At 37.2% G+C, this 17459-nt stretch overlaps 1 protein-coding gene across 2 annotated transcripts in view; it reads left to right on the top strand.

Moving 5' to 3' along the window:
• PTPRB (protein tyrosine phosphatase receptor type B) overlaps positions 1–17459 on the top strand; it is a 122070-nt gene that overhangs the window by 912 nt on the left and 103699 nt on the right. Inside the window, exons 2-3 of one of the 2 annotated variants that reach the window (XM_058308423.1) lie at positions 468–863; positions 11533–11765. In XM_058308423.1, coding sequence (XP_058164406.1) covers positions 468–863; positions 11533–11765 — 629 coding nt within the window. The remainder of the gene's footprint in view (positions 1–467; positions 864–11532; positions 11766–17459) is intronic. The other variant, XM_058308421.2, reaches the window with a different exon arrangement.

Here is a 17459-nt window from a genome sequence, read left to right as displayed (position 1 = left end):
TCCAATTTATATACAATTACTCATTGTAATAGGCATTTGAGGACTGGAAAAGACGTGCTTTTTTAGAGTTGGGGAAGGAGTTACATGGAAAGAGTAAATTAGTTAAAGAGGGAACTGGATTTTTCATAACTTCATCATATTTAACTGTTAGGCTAAAATGTCACACCATATTCTTTGGATGGTTTTTTTTCTTTTCCAGTATTCCTTTCTTTACTCCAGCAGGGGTGTGTTTTCTTCCCTAAACCATGTGACACTAAAAGAAAGGAAACCAAGTGTGACCATCTTACATTTTATATTATCAGCCTTGGGATCCTAAACCACAGGTGTTGAATCTGGAAATACTCATTTGAAATGATGGCAAAGAAGTAAATCTAGTGTTTGCATTTCGTTGACTTGTGTTTGCATCTTGTTCTCTAATGGGCCTGATTATTTACTATACAGTACTTTATGAGCTTTTCATCTTCCAGAAGGCTTTCAGATTGTTCATGTCCAGAAACAACAGTGCCTTTTCAAAAATAAGATAGTGTCCGTGGGCTTCTGCAACGGGACCAGCCAAAACCAGCAGTGGATGTGGACTGAGGATGAAAAGCTCCTTCATGTTAAATCTGCCCTGTGCCTGGGCATCTCCAATTCCTCTGGGGGCCCCTCCCGTTTAGTTGTCTTCACCCAGTGCTCCCAGGCACCCCGATGGACCTGCCATGAGCAGGGAGGGTTCCTGGAAGTGGAGGATGCCTCTCTCTTTCTCAAGAAACAAGGCTTCAGGGTAGTGGTCAAGAAGGACAGGAAATACCTCCATAGCTGGATGAAAATAGATGTCAACGAGAAAGGAAAGCCAGTCCATCAAAGTCTCTGCTTAAAAAAAGGTGAGCTATTTCTTTCAGAATCATTTCTGAAAGCTCTTCTGTGAAATATCTTGATTTTTCACATTCAAGCAAATTCTGCACATTCCCTATGGAAGATTCATAAGCTAATGGAAACGGAAGGTGTGGGGCCCCACAACTTGGAAAACGTCATTAAAACAAGCCCACATTTTCTCTTTCTTCCGGCCCTCTGTCTTCCTTCCCTTTTTTCTTGCTTCTTTTATCAATTCAACAAGAATTTATTGAGCTTCTATTTTGTGCCACACGCTATGCTAGGCACTTTGGGTTAAGCATAGACATAGGCATAAGCACAGCATTGGTATGCAGTGACTGAGGGCTGTCAGCAGACTCATACCCATGATCAGGAAATTGTTAGATTTACATCAAAATGTTGTTTGATTAGCCTGGAAAGACAATAAATTGTACTTTTGCAAATCTCTTGTGCTGGTGTTAAGGGGTAAATACCTTTTGGAGGTAACATTTTTGAAATGGTAAGAACTAATATACAGCCACAGCCAGAATATTCTAATTCGTTGATCATTAATGGATATGATCTAAATGATGGATATGTGTAAAAACTTGTATGCATGTATACAGACTCCTGGTCCAGCACACAGTTCAGTTCTGAGCTAGGAATTTTTATTTGTAAATATACATGAGCTTAATCCTCTCTTTCACTTACAACTTATTGATTATTTATTCCTGTATTAGAGGGTTGTTTTAGGAAGTCATGAAAAATAAAACTAACAGAATCACAATATATTGGACTCAAATGGACCTTACAAATCACTGGAGAAATTATGTAGAAATGAAGACTTTCATGATGGAGACTGAAGTTTGACAAGGTTAAATGAATTGTCCCGGATAATTTGGTGGCAAAGCTATGATTAAAACCCAAGTTTCTTAACATTCTGTCCAGTGTACACATTCCATTATACCAGTGATTCCCAAATCCTTGACCACAGACCATTGCCTAGCTGGCTATATTAGAATCCCATGAGAGGGTGGGGCTTATTAAAATTACAAAATTCCAGTGTTCATTCCCTTTCCTCCTTCACTGCCCCCTCCCAGGTTCTGTTTCAGGGAACCTGAATTTGGGCATAATACTTGACATTTTTTTAAAAGCTCCCAAAATAGTTTTGATCCATAGCCCATTTGGGGATCAGCATCCATTATATCCTTAAATTTCTTTCTAGGGTATTAATTTTTGAGGCTTGTGTCTTCCCAGCATGCTGCTCTATGGACAGTTTTCTGTCATTCATTTTATAAATTAAACAATTACTAATTAGATGCCAGTTGAATGCAATAGCCTCTTCTACAATAGAAGAATTACAGTTGCAATGTCTCTTCTATGAGAATATTATAAAAATATAAAATTCAACTAGAAAATTCCATTTTTATGAGAGAACATGCAGAATATAGCATGAATTTGTACAATTCCTTTTCTGTGGTTCATCTAGCAAGGCCTGTCCTACACAACATAGAATCAAAATATTTCAGTTGTACAGTTAGTTATGCATAAGAAATGTGATTCTCCTTGAAATACCAATTAAACTTTATTTAGAAGATTCTTTTAATTGGAACTTATAAAAAGTAGATATGGCCATTGGAGAGGTATTCAAGACAGATAATTAATGGAAAAAGGTTTTCCTTGGACCCTCATATAAACATATCTTATGATGGACTAAACTTCCAAAATAAAATGCACAGAACAGATCATTTGTGATTAACAACTGACAAGCCATATCCAAAACATGCCCCCAATAATGTGTGTTAGAAAAAATATGATGGACTTCTAGGAAATGCAGAGTTAAAATTTGTACAATTGTTGTACAAATACTATCATATTTGAATACATATAGCTACAATACATGCTTTTGTTTTAACATAATTATAAGCTAATAGATCTTTTTCTGCCCTAAACACTGGTTAAAAACACAGTGATATTAGTGAACACAACATGAAAACTCACTCTTTTTTCAGAGAAGACATTGTAAAAAATTAACCAAATATCCGAATATGTTTATACTGAATGATTCCAAATGTCCCTTTTCAAAGCATTGATAACTAAATACTATAATTCGTAGAGCACAAACATACATGTTGCTCATCCATAGGATGTGAATTTTATTAACTTCTTCAGTAAAAGAGAGCATAACTGTGAAGGTCTAAATCTGGACCATATGTTTCATATTTGTTTCTTAGAAGAAACATTCAAGATTTCACTCAAGGATCTAAGTAATATTTATATAACATCAACTCTGTACCAGACCTTGTGCTAACAACTGAAGCACCCTAAACCAGTCATTTTACCCCGAGCTGCACACGAGAAGCACACGTGGAGGAGCCTTTAAGTACTACTGATGCTGGGCTTCACCTTCTAGGCCAATAAAGTCAAACATTACGTTGTAAAAATACTTCCCCTGTGATTCTAATGTGCAACCAAGGTGAGAATCACTAAGTACGTCACATTCCTTAGACAGATATGTAAATAGATCGTTACAATGGAGTGTAAATAGGAAAAAGTATCCTTTCTCTAGAAAGAAAAAAATCTTTACCAGCATATCACATTAAGCTACCCTGATTTTAAAATGCCTTTTTAGGGATAATTTTCAAACAATGTATGTTTTCAAAATAAACCTGACTGCCCAATTGCTAACTGATTTACTGGGATTGATATATTCAGCTCTCCTCCATTCTCATCAAGCTGCCTTTTTCTTCCTCTAGTTCACTGAGTTCCTTTATAACAGGATGAATTGAGTAGACTTCAAAGTGGATTGAAGTTCAATTTGAAAATTAGTGTGAGGGTTTGTTTTTTTTTTTGCATGAAGGACCTGCTAGAGTCAGGTTTCTCAAATAACCAACACTGCTGCAATGCTTTTCCTCAGGACAAAAATGTAAAATTGATCTTTTTTATTTTCATATAGTTTATGTTTCTTTAAAACCTCCTAAAGCAACCATTTTAATGGGACAAATAGACTAGAACAGAATTTAACCAGATCTAATTAATTGGAATTAATAAAACAGGTTGTGTCTGTGGAACCAGGCACAGCAGTGCATGACTGATAACCAAGTTGAAGAAAGAATAGATTTGGGATTTTGACCCTTCCCATTGACTTCCAAATTTATGCCAAAAAGTACACTGCTTGCCTTCATTGTGGACAAAGGAAGAGTATACCTAGTAGTCAGAATTTTTTATTTTAATATCAAATTTTTTAGTCAATTGAAAAAAGCAGAGCCCTATAGCTATTATTTTGAGTCATAACAGTAATACATGCCAGCATATCTGGCAAAAAAATTGAACAATATCATTCTATCAATCTATTATTTTATCAATCATATGCCAAATATCCAGATATTTAGAAACATTCATACTTTTAGCAATGTGTCAATAAAACAACAGATGACTGACAGAACTCAATTTTCATCCATATCTTTTGGGGTTGTATTTTATAGATATATCCTTTGAGTCCATGTATTGGGTATAATTTTTAGAAATCCCTTCTATATCATTCATCAGTCTCATTCTATAAATTGACACAAGGCAATTATCAATAATGCAATAAGAATAATGAAAACTGAATTTTGATCAATTTAATAGCATTGTATTTTTATATAATCACATATTTGCCTTTTATAAAAGGAGTCTTATTACTATAAGGGTAAATTGTATTCTGAGATTCAAATCTCTGATTTACAAATCTCTGATTTACAAACTCTTGAAACTACACTTATAAGTAGAGGGTTTCTGGTATAGCTTGAACCTTATAATTTAAAGGGAAAATTGTATTGACCTACACTTTGGGAGCTTCTGATGTATTAATACATTCCAGGAAAGTACACTTAAAATTCACTTGTAAAGGTCATTTCTCATGTCCAAATTATTTGTATAACACAGGGGGAAAGCTGCTAGCAAAACTAAATTGCTGTATTAGAAGCCTATTAAGAACAGGCTTTACATCTCCGGTAGAGCTACCCTTAGTACAAGTTCAATATATATTGATTAAATTAATAATGTTTAAACTTTTAGAAAATATTGAATATCGGAATTGTAAGAAACAATACAGGAAAACTGAGGACTCCACTGAGGAAAATCACTGTTGGAATCAGGATTATTAATTTTCTCTTCTATCCTGCCAACCCATCAAAAATTACAAAAGTAGCATGTATTCTAATAGGGAATTGTTTTGGCCCACAAGCAGATAGGAAAGGCTACAGGGGCCTTATTACTGAATATTTATGCATCTACATGATGGGGAAGATAATGCACTTCTTGACTGCCATATCTCTTTGAGAAATAGGGAAATTTAATCAAAGGAAATGACTGATTTGCAAGCCAATCTAAGCAAATAATGCTCGAAATTAAAATGCACTAAACTTGAAACTGGCTTCAACCACACCAGAGAAAATCTGTGCATCCAAGTGGGCTTCCAGGTGAAGTGTGTAAAATTTCATCCATTTTCAGATAGGTTCTCCAAGGGATGCCAAGTCTCTCCATAATTATAAAAATCTGGACAATTGTCTAAAATTGTTATTTTCACTTAGACTATTCATATTATATGGGCAGTAAGATTGCATATAAGATGTCAGCCAACCAATAAACATTTATTTAGCACCTATTACTGGTCCATTCATTCAAATCTCATCTTTCTCTGAGGACAGGCATATTTTGACAGGCAAATATGTGTCAATTTGGTTGAGCAAATGAAATGACTAAAAGATATTTTGCTGATGAAGTAAACCATATTACTGTCAGGCTTGGTATAATTGCTGATTTAAGTAATTCTTTAATTGTAGCAATTTGGGTGGGAAATAAAATGCACAAATATGTAAAAGATAAGCAATCACGTTACTCTTGGTAGAAAGGGTTTCTTTAGATGCTTTTTGATTTAGTGGTTGGCAGAAATGCTTAATGAATATAGAGAGTTTGTGGGAGAGGAAAAAGAAAAGAAAATGTCTTTTATAAACATACACCCTGCTTTGACCAAAATGACTGTTACAGCTATTTTATTCTTTGTTTTCTCCTTGCATCATTATAACAACATGGGACTTTTAATTTACCATTTATTTATATGATAATTGAAAATATCCATCAGAGTACCGACAGAGGTCCCCAACCATTTCCAACCTGAGACTATCAACAAATTCACCAGGGCACACCCAGGTCAATCACAAATGACTTTCAGGGGCCCTGAACACTTTTTCTTTCATGGGCCTCTTCCTTCATTTAAAAAAAATTTTTTTTCAAGCAATTTAAGATTTTCATGGACCCTAAATTTTCTTTTTTTCCTGATGTAAGAAAAAATTAAAACGTTTTCTTCAACTCTAAAACGTCATTTTTGTCTATTGATTTTCAAATAATTTATATCATTTTTGTGCATCCTAAAAATATCGTGGGCCCCAGGTACTGTGTTTCTTGTGCCCAATGGGCAGGTGAGCCCTGCACACCAGGTTCCCCACCCACCTTCCTCCTCCTTTTCCCCTGATGTTGTTTAAGGAGCCTTTGTTTCAGCATCTCACTCCCACAACCTAGGAACCATGACCTGCCAAGCCATCTTCCTTCTTCCATCCTGCCTGTTTAGCTTCTACCCCCCGCCCCAGCTCATCCATTTCCCCACTCCTTTTATACAAAACAAAACATGGGGCATTGGGATAAATCAGGCATATTTTCATAAGACAACCTGTATCATAGTATAGTAGGTAAATAATTTTTGCTATTAGTGAGGTTTTTTTCAGCTAGTCTTTTACTACGCTGTCTCTCCTTTTTTTTTTTTTACCTCTGCTATGCCTTGATGTAATTTCCCAAATACGAATTTTACTTTATTTCTAACCTAGGGTCTCTTTTTAAGTTCTGGGAAGTGTTTTGTTTTGTTTTTTTACCTCTGATTATGATTTCCTATATATTTGTTTTTCTCTCCTTGTTTGCAAATCCTCCCTCTTTGGCATCCTCTTTTTACAAACTTTTCACTTCTACATTCACTTCCTCACATTTTAGATTTTTTTTTTAAACTTACTCTTATTTCATTGATACATTTTCTGAAATGTTAATTATTCCTTTTTCAAATTCCAATAATTATTCACACTACCACTAATTCCATTCTTTTAATTTTATCTTTGTTCTAGCCAAACTTGTTCAACATATTTTACATATTTATATACAGCAACATTTTTCTAAAGTGTCTTCTGTTTTATTTATCTCTTTTTTCAGGTGATTTTTCACATTTTAAAAAGGTACATAATATTTGTCATCTTCCTGCAGAATAAAATATAACAATATAGTAAATTAATCCAAGTACAGTTTTCCATATCCAAAATGAGTTTTATTCAAGTTATTCTGTTTACGAAATGCTTTAAAATTATTTCTGTTATTTAAAGAGGTGGGAAACTACCAAATTGTGTTTTGTCTTTATTATTATATAAAAATCTAATTTCTGTTATTGTTTCTGATCCAATCATAGATTAATTAAATAATAGCAATGCACAATACTCATTTTAAAAATGCATTGGAAGGATGAACTTGATATGATGCAATCATTGCAAATCATCTGACAGGCAATATCACCCTATAAAAAGAGCTATTTGTAATTTAAGTGCTAAAACTTTTCAGACCAGGATGGTCCACCTTACCTTGAATTGCATTCTAAGAGGAATTGTGTTATAATGCAGAAACAATGTAGTAGCAGTGGTACAATAAAGCTTTTTATAAATAGCTTCAACATATTGTCCCATTGTGTAAGAACTTTTCCTTACATTTGTCAAAACACATCTTGTTTTTTCATGAACTGTGAAATGTGTATTAATTTTTAAAGAGCATCAGAAGAATTCATAGATATCCAAACATCGAAAGATCTACTATTTTTCATATAATTTCTTTAAATTTCAACAAGGAGTTCAGGATATGGAAAAATAAACTTATTTTGATATCCTTATATATTTCTCTTTTTTAAAAAATTTATTTATTTTTTTATTTATTCTTTCCCCTTCTTCCCCACCCCCCAGTTGTCTGCTCTCTGTGTCCATTCGCTGAGTGTTCTTCTGTGACCGCTTCTATCCTTATCAGTGGCACCCGGAATCTGGGTTTCTTTTTGTTGTGTCATCTTGTGTCAGCTCTCCGTGTGTGTGGCACCATTCTTGAGCAGGCAGCACTTTCTTTCACGCTGGGCAGCTCTCCTCACAGGGTACACTCCTTGTGCGTGGGGCTCCCCTACATGGGGGACACCCCTGCCTGGCACCGCACTCCTTGTGTGCATCAGCACTGCGCATGGGCCAGCTCCACACGGGTCAAGGAGGCCCAGGGTTTGAACCGTGGACCTCCCATGTGGTAGGTGGACACCCTATCCATTGGGCCAAGTCTGCTTACCCTTATATATTTCTATAATGGATTTTTTCCCCTGTTATCTATTTTACACTCCTTTCATACCCACATAAGGAATGATTAGTATTCAACTTTGGCTCATATTGTGTATGCGATAAAACCTTATGCTTAGATATGTATTAGAATCACCTGAGAATCCTGTTAGACACGTAGGTACTGGGTCTCACAGCAAACCTACTGAATCATAATTTCTAGCAGGAGTGTCAAACTTTCAATTTCTACCAAGCCCCAAAGGTGATTCTGATGTCTATCAAAGTTCGTAAATCATTTTTTTTAAATCCATGAAAACTTGGACATTGGATGTCAAGGCTAAAACTTCTTTTTCTTAAATAGCTCAAGTTGAAAACACAGACACAAATTGAAGGGCTACTAGACTTGGATATTCTGTAGGTTCTTTCTTTGGAAAAAGGGTTATGATTTAAAATGGAAAATGGACTTGTTTGGATTGGAGTGCTTTAAAAATATACTTGGAAAGTTAAAGACAATTATGGAAGACTGAAATTTTTCCCAGAAGATAGCCCAAAGCTATACACAATGGTACTAAGCTATGCTATTTGCAGAAGAAATTTCTGGAGTGCTTTGGTCATTTATCTAATTTTGGGAACGTGTCACTTCATCCATTGAATAAAATATCTAAGATGACTAATTTAAAAAATGTTCTTAGGATGAAAACATACCAACTACTCCTTAGTGAAAAGAGTAAGCATAGGTTGACATGCTAAGATGTCATAATTATAGGCTAGGTAATCATATTTGGAAGGTTGTTTTTGTCCTAACCCAATCATTAAATCTTTTTATTTGAGGGTATGGGAACTAAAATTGTCATAGGTGGTAGTCAACTCAGAGAATCAGCACTGGCTAAAGTTCAACATGACCAAAATATACAGAAATTTTTACTTCCCAACAATAGGCAAATCTGCTTACTTAAGGCAACATTCAAGCATCTAACCCTAAGACTACAGAATTAAGACTGCTTCTTGAAGTTTGTTGTAAAGGAATTTCACTAATAGTGTAGTTTGATTTGTCCACGTAGAAAATACCTCAGTGATAAATAAATCTCCTGGTCTATGTTCAGAAAAACTAACTAGGCCTCAAAGCAATAATAGTGGTACAGGATTTAGAAGGAGAAAAACAAACAGAAATTAAGAGGAATGTCCAAAAATCTAACAAGCCTGGACAGGTAGGGTTTCCAGATAAAATATACAACATCCAGTTAAATTTGAATTTCAAATAAATAAATAACTGTTAGCATAAGTATGTTCCAAATATGAAATATATATAATAAAACCTTTGTATTAGCACATATTTGGAGCACACTAATACTAAAAAACTATTCATTGTTTTTCTGAACTTCTAACTTAACTGGGCATTCTATATTTTTATTTTCTAAATCTGGCAACCCTCTGTACAGAGAACTTTGCATTACCATCTGCAACACAAAGAAAGGATGCTTAAAAATCATGATTATGTCATTAACTTTAAAGATGGCTGCTGACATTTATATCTTGCTACATTGTAAAAAGTCTCTTCTACCTTGATCCTCTGCCTTAGTTTGCCATGGTTGCTATAACAACCACCACACACTGGGATCCAGCATCAAGGTATTGCGCGGCAGCCTTTCTCCCAGAGTCTGTAGCTTTCAACCTTCTGTCACATGGCAATCTTTCTCTTTGCTGTGTCTATTCCTCTCCTAACTTCAGGCTCCTTCTGCCTTCTTGCTTCTACTTTCATGTCAAAGTTTCTTTCCTTATTAGGACTCTAGTCATATAAATTAAGGTCCACCCTAATTCATTTTGACTGCTCTAAACAGGATCTTCAAAGATCCTATTCACAAATAAATCTGCGATTTAACTAGTAATATCTTCAAAAATGGGTTCACATCCACAGGGCCAGAGGTTAAAACATGGACATGCTTTTAGTGAGGGGCATGATTCAATCTCCAGCATCCCCTGTTGTGTCTTTTCCCCTCTTCTTAATACATCTTGGCATATGAAATGTTAGCTGGTTGATATTGGAATGCAAAGGAATGAAGTTAAATAAAAGGGGCTAGTAGGGCAGACCAGCATAAGGAAAATGTGATGACTAATAGCTATCTTTAGGGGATCCTGCCTGGCAAATGGTAGTTGCCTCAGAGTTGTTTGAATGAATGAACTGATAAAGGTATAGTGAAAAAAAAAAAAAAAGGAATATTTCCCCTGCCAGTCTTTAAACTGTAAACTCTTAAAGGTCATGGCTACATCATTTGGCAGGATTTACATCCCAGAAAACTCTGGTGAACTATGAAATTGATGGAAGCATTTAAACATGCTACTTTGCCTATAATTTACAGAAATCCTTATTGCTTCATATTATACAATGCTTCTCTAGAGTCTTCCTGCTCAAAATCTGGTCCAAAGACCAACAACATCAGCATGACCTGAGAGTTTGTTAGAAATGCTGAATCTGACAATCCCTACGCATCAGAATTTGCACATTATTAGCAAGATCCACAAGGGATGGAGAGCGTATTTTAAAATTATGGCTAGGTGATCCTGATTCATAAACCAATATAAATATTTTGTAAAATGGATAATTCAGCCTTGCAAAACAAAGCTTTAAATTAATTCTACAAGGTCTTAAGTTTTAAATTAATTCACAGTTCCTCCAGAAGACGGGCAGTACTAAGAAAATAACAACAGTCCTGTGATTTGGTGCTCACACAATCAGGAATAGAAACAGTTCTTGCTGTGGTTAGACAGCTGTCATTACTTTCCCAGTTATCTCCAATCTTAATGAAGTTAGACAAGTTATTATCGTAGTTCTCAAACTGGTATTTTGTTTAACAACCCCTTTGAGAAGTTGAAGAAAGCCATGAAATTTCTCCACAGAAAAATAAACATGGACATACACACAGAATTTTGTATAAACTTTTTGGAGATTCAATTCAGTGATCCCCCTAAGAATCATAGACTCTAGGTCAATAAACTTCTGCATTAGAAGGTACAACGTTTAGACAATATCCTGCTTAGAAGACTTTTTTTTTTTTTTACTCCTACACAGAGCTTAGGTTTTTTTCACCTTGTACCACAGTTTCCACAACTCTCCCTCCAGCATATAAAATTGATAGATGGATAAAGGATGTGTGAATTGGACAGGGCGAATGAGCATTGTCACACTCTTTGATTTTTCATATAACTGAAATTTATCCATATGCCCACCCTTGAAGAGGTCTTCTTTTTCTAAGTAAAATTGTTTTTAGATGAAGAATTCATAAAATATATGAAGGTGATCTTAGCAACTCTCCTTTCTTTACCTTAGCTCGCCTGGGTGCAGAAGTTTCTGTGAGGAGCCCTAGAAACACCACTCCTCAAATCCCCACTACTTTAAATGCAATTACATATAGCCCAGAAAGCCTTATTAGGAATACCACAGAGACCTTCACCAGGACTACAGAAAACTACAGCGACAGCAGCAAGAGGCGGATGACTGCAACCATAGAGGCGCCACGGGTTCAAAGTACCACTCCAGGGTTCTCCAGCACCAGTGAGGAGGTAAGGCGAAAGGGCCATGGAGCGCGGTTTGTGGATGGTCTCAGAAAGCCCCGGCTTGATTGAAAAGACTTGCTTTGCTGGAAACGTCACTATTGAAGTGGGTGATGAGGGATTTCGTGTTCTAGCTGCTGTTTGTACATGTCCGCTTTTTGTGTCATGAGAACATCTTTGAAATAGAATTAAAATCTCTACGTCTTTATAAGGGGATGATAATTAAGCTGTCATGGCATAACTGCACTCCTGTTGGTCAGCCCCATTTTCTAAACCAAAATCAGGGCTCGTGGTCTTGCGCACGGTCTGAAACCAGGAAATAGAAATTGAAATCAGTATCTTTAGGATCATCCTACCTATGTGTTACCATCATTAATACAAATAAGGGAGGGGGAAGAGCCACAGAGCAATGGCAGGAATCGCTATATTTGATTTGAGAGCACAGCCAAAGATAGGCAACCACGTCCCCTCAATTCCTCCACCCGGCCTGTGGCAGCAGGGTGAGGAGGTGAGCAAGAGCACAGAGAGATCAAATGATGGGAAGCAGCGATGGCTCGGTCGCGGGAGGGACTCCCACAGCGCTGCTCTTTCAGGTGTTCATCTCTGTGGCTTTGCTTTCCTCTCATTTTTATGCCACCATTCCTGGCCAGAACAGTCGAGTTAGAGGAAAATAAGTCAAGGCTTCACTGCTTTATTTAGCTCTTTCCTAATAAGCAACCCAAACCATTTAAAGAAAGTAAAAGCCCAACACCATTCCTATGACTTGTCACCCGGTCAGCACTCTGATTTCTTTCACATTGTGCAGGTTTAATATTGCACATGTTCCTGCTGTGAGCACATACTTCATTAGTGATCACAGAGCCAGTACGTCGAATGACTTGAAGGATTTTATTTTTATCTCCACTTTTCCTTTCCTATAAATTTTCCTTGCAGTCTAGTTCTTCTCTTGCCTCTGAATAGAATTCAGGAAAGCCCATGATTTTTCTGGCCTCTCTTTACATCCCTTTAAAGGTAAGTGCTCACCCTCAATGCAATAGCCAAAGCATTCATTCCAAGAAACAACCAAAACTCTAAATTTGATTTAAACTTCAGCTTCTTCTCTCCCTTTTCCCCACACAACTTGGGCCTGAAGTAGGAAAAGAACTTATCCAAATTCTCTCACTTTCGATCTAGCCTGATAATGATAGTGTCAGATGTCTGTGGGCTTGGAAAGTGGAAAGCGAAGAGGAGAAATGGGAGCAGGAGAGCTGTTACTTCAGGATGCCATGGTGCGCTGGCAGTGCGCTCCCTAAATCTCCAACTCCTAACCCTGTTCAACCGCTGATGGGAGTGAGGGATTCTTTTTGAAACTGAATGCTTCTTGTTCAAATAGGTCCTCTTTTGGCTGACTGTGCCTCAGCTAAAACTTCCAAATTCTAACATCAGATTACAAGGGCATTCAATTGCATCTAAGCTTAAAAAAATTTTTAGTGGTACAGAAAAAATTAGATCTATCAGATAAGAAATATGAAGTATAAAAACCATAAAAGAAACATACCTTCCTGAACACTAAAGGGTTGTCTTTAGCAAAAAGGATATTTTCCCATTTTTGCCCAGTTTTGACCATTATGAAACACATGGTGAGGTGCCCAGAGGTGGCTGGGCCCTGCTGGCATGAGTCAAGAACACCCGGCTCTGGAGCTCTGTTGCAGGCCCACCGGCCCTTGGCCAACCCAGCACTGGCTTAAAGAGTTCACATGGTCCAGGCCCAGTGCTGGGTCTAGAGGCTCAGGTCATGGCAAACACACTGGTGATTTTTGTTTTAGAGCTTTTCTGGAGTGAAATCTACTGCAGTGTTTGTATGAACCCCCCAGGTAAAGTACCAGTGTGATGGCTCGTGTAACTATCTCATGTTCCCGTTTTCTCTTGAAGCTTCGACACCATCTTGACTATGTCCTGAGATGGTGTATAAAGCTTTGCTCTTTCTAACATTGCAATTTTCTGTGACTAACGCCTTAGTCAAGGCATCCCTGCTATATCATTATTTGATTTAGTGGGAACATTTACTTTATAACTGTCAATTATAAACAGTTGTAGTTAGATATGTTGAAAAGTAAGAATCACTTGAGAGGTAAAAGTCTGGTCCTTTGAAATTAATTTTGAAAGATACTCTACTTGGATATAGAGGAGAAAAAAATCATTCAACTTAATTGTTTGGAATTGTATAAAAAGAACATCTCTGAGCACCAGTTTTTAATCAGCATTTGATTCGTGAGGATTTTGGATTGGCCTTTCCTAGCTAGGCCTGGGCTAAGGGGATCTGTTAGTGGATGGAGTCAGGAACAGTTGAATATGAGCTCTTGGAGGTTAGGGACTGTATTTATTCAGCTTTGTATCTCTAGCACCAAAACATAATACTTACTATTTAATGAAGTGTTATAGAAAGGAAGGAGAAGGAATGAAAGGCAAGATAGAAGAATGAAGTGGGGTAGTGTGAAGAGGAGAAAGAGACGAGGGGAGAGAAGGGAAGAAGGTGAAATGGAATTGGGAGGAGTAGAGTGAGGTGAATTGAATGCAATGTGAGTGGAGTAGAAGTGAGGGAAGGGCAATGGAGTGAAATGGCATAGAAAGGGGTAGACTGGAGTAAAATGGAATGGAGTAGAGTAGAGTGGAATGGCAGGAAGGGGAGAGAAGAGTGGAGTAGAACAGCGTAGAGTGAAATGGAATGGGAGGGAGCAGAATGGAGTGAAATGGTATGGGAAGAATAAATGGAGCGCTAAGAATTGAGTAGTTTGAAGTGGTTTACAAGTGAGCTCAATTGTCAAGCAGTTGGATAGAAAATGACCGATCTATTAGTCCAGGTGAGGTGGTCATTATGAGTAGCCATGCTTTTTTATTCCCAAGTGTTTTGAAGTTTGAATGTATTTAGAGTTTAAGACGTGCAATTCTTTTAATTTCAGGAGTTAGTTATCCAGCTCCTTTTTCCCTCTTGTATTCCCCCCATTTCATCTCTTAATTACCCTTCAACCAGTTTAAAAAAAAAAGTGTAAGAGAAAAAAGGGGAGGAGTCAATGGTCACTGTTAAAGTTAGTGACTTTGTAAGTATTCATCCATGGAACAGTCATTTCTTGAGGTTCTACATAATATCAGAACACAGAGCAGTTTTCAAAGCCCCAGCTCTGCTTCTTACTGACTAGGTGACCAGGGCAAGTTATTTAAACTTTCTAAGCCTCAGTATCCTCATCTGTAAAATGAAAGTAAAGATACCTGCTACCTCTGCAGGCTGTTGGGAGGATTGAGGAAAATAATACATGTAAAATGCTCAGTACAGTAAGTGGTCCTTAGTAAGCATATAAGAAATGAAAGCTGTTATTACTTTTTATTTTTTCAAACTGGGACGCAAAGATGAATAACAGAATTGTTACCCTGAAGGAATTCACTGTCTGCTGAGGTGGTGAGGGAAGTAGAGATATACACACAGTTTTTATAGAATACCAAAGAGAGATAGATTCCTGACTCATGTGAGGTTTCAAGGAATATCTTCTTCAGAAGGGAACTTCTGAACTGAAAGGATTATATGAGCTAACTTGATGCTAGGTGGAGTTGTGGAAAGTGGATGGAGCAGACTAGAAAGTTAGGAAGTAATTTAAATTTTAACCTCAATTTAGCATTTTAAAGAAACTTGGGAATTTTCACTTTAACCCAATCAGGCGTTCAATATTCATTTATCAAACACCTACTATTTGCCAGAGGATGTAAAAATAAACAATAAAAATGGTATTACAGAATCACTTAGAGAACACAACGTGGTCAAAATCATCAGCACTCAGTTAAGAATGTATAAGGGCCCTGGAACAATTCTCCCTTGTATAGAAGTAGAATATATACGTTGGTGAGGATCTCAAGGCATCTGTTTTCAAATTCATTCCTCATCCAGAAATGGTCATTAGTTCCTACTTGTTATTTTAATCAATGACATTATTAAATTATCTGTCACTCTCTTTTCCATATAGTTGTAGCCACTAGGTAGAATTTAGAACACTTTGATCTGAGACAGAAATCTAGAGAGAATAGAATGACAGCTAAACACTAAGACCTTATGCTTGGAAATTCTATGTCACTACTACCAATTAATATTTATTGAGTGGCCAGTGTTCTAGACCCACACTCAAAGGGTGAGTTGGGATTACACCATGGGGTTGGCAGGGATTGCAGAGGTTGGACAAAATACTTCCAAAGAGAAGTTGGCAGATATTTGTGTCTTTTCTTCCATTTAGAGTCCCTTTGATTATGATGTACAAAACGTGAAGAGATGTCTTACAGTAAGTACAAAGAAAAGAATCTAGGGGGTAAAAATAATAGCCAGCATTTGTGTGCTAGGAACCATGACAAGCATTTTCATATACTCAGGAAGTGGGTACTTGTTTCCATTATCTATCACTGTGTAACAAACCACTCCAAAATGTAACATAAGAGAAAAATAACAAAAAGAAGATGACCAAAAAGAGTAAAATGGCAGTTTACTCTTTCTTGTGATCTGTTAGCTGGCCGGGAGGTTCCTCCTGGTTTTGCCTGGGCTTAGCCTTGCAGCTGCATTCACTGAAGGGTCAGCTGCAATGGAAGATCCACGATATCATCCCATGCATGACAAACTGTTGATGCTGACTGTTGGCCGGACGTCTTGGTTCTCCTCCACATGGCCTTTGACACTCCAGTAGGCCATGCTGGCTTCTTTAAAGGCCAGTTTAGGGCAGCTTTGCAAGGGAGTAAAGGGGGAAGCAGCAAGGCTGTTGAAGCTTAGGTTCTGAATTCCCATATCACTTCAGCCACATTCTATTGGTCAAAGCAAATCACAAGCCAGGCCAGGTGCAGGGGTTGACATGTTAGTCAGCCAAAGGGTTGCTGATGCAAAATGCAAAGTACCAGAAATCTGTTGGCTTTTGTAAAGGCCCTTTATTTAGGGTAGACGCTTACATTTACAAAGCCCTGAAGAGTCCAGCTCAAGGTTTCTCTCTCACCAAAGTCAGTTTGCCAAATGCTGAAGCAAGATGGTCACAGATCTCTTCATGGTTTCTCAGGGCTTTCTATATCAGTCTCTGGTATAAGGCTTGTTTCTTTCCAGGCCTTTTCAGCTGCTCAGGTGCTCTCTTCTCTTCAGCTGCAAACTATCAGGCAAATGGCTCATCTCTCTCCGGGGCCACAGGGTCCAACAAAACTCTTCTTGAGTAAGTGTCCAGTTTATATCAGCCCACCCACGGGGTAGAAACCCAACCTGAGTCACACCTTACTGATGAGGTCAAATCAAAAGCCCTAAATTGATTTTATCAAGTAAACTTAAATCCTTTGAATTTAATACAATCAAAGGGCATCACACCCAGAGGACTAGATTAGTTTATAAACATAATCTTTCTCTTTCTGGGATTCATAAATAATCTCAGACTGCCACAAATGGGGATATAGACTCCCCCCTTTGACAGGAATGGCAACGAAGTCACACTGCATAGGGGCATACATATTGGGTGGGAGAAATCTGTGGCTATTAAAGTATCTACTGTAGTATAATTATTATTATCTCTATTTTGTATATGCTTAGCTGAAGCTTAAAGAGGTAAAGGATTTGCCCAAGATCAAATCACTAGGGAATGGCAGAGCAGGGAGAAGAATATAAACACAAACACACACACACACACACACCCCTAATCACCTTCTTCTACATAAATCTCC

This window comes from Dasypus novemcinctus, chromosome 12 (assembly GCF_030445035.2).
Source record: "Dasypus novemcinctus isolate mDasNov1 chromosome 12, mDasNov1.1.hap2, whole genome shotgun sequence".
In the NCBI taxonomy this organism is placed as follows: Eukaryota; Metazoa; Chordata; class Mammalia; order Cingulata; family Dasypodidae; genus Dasypus; species Dasypus novemcinctus.
Note: the sequence above shows the minus strand (reverse complement) of the source record. Positions and strands in the feature narration are given on the sequence as shown.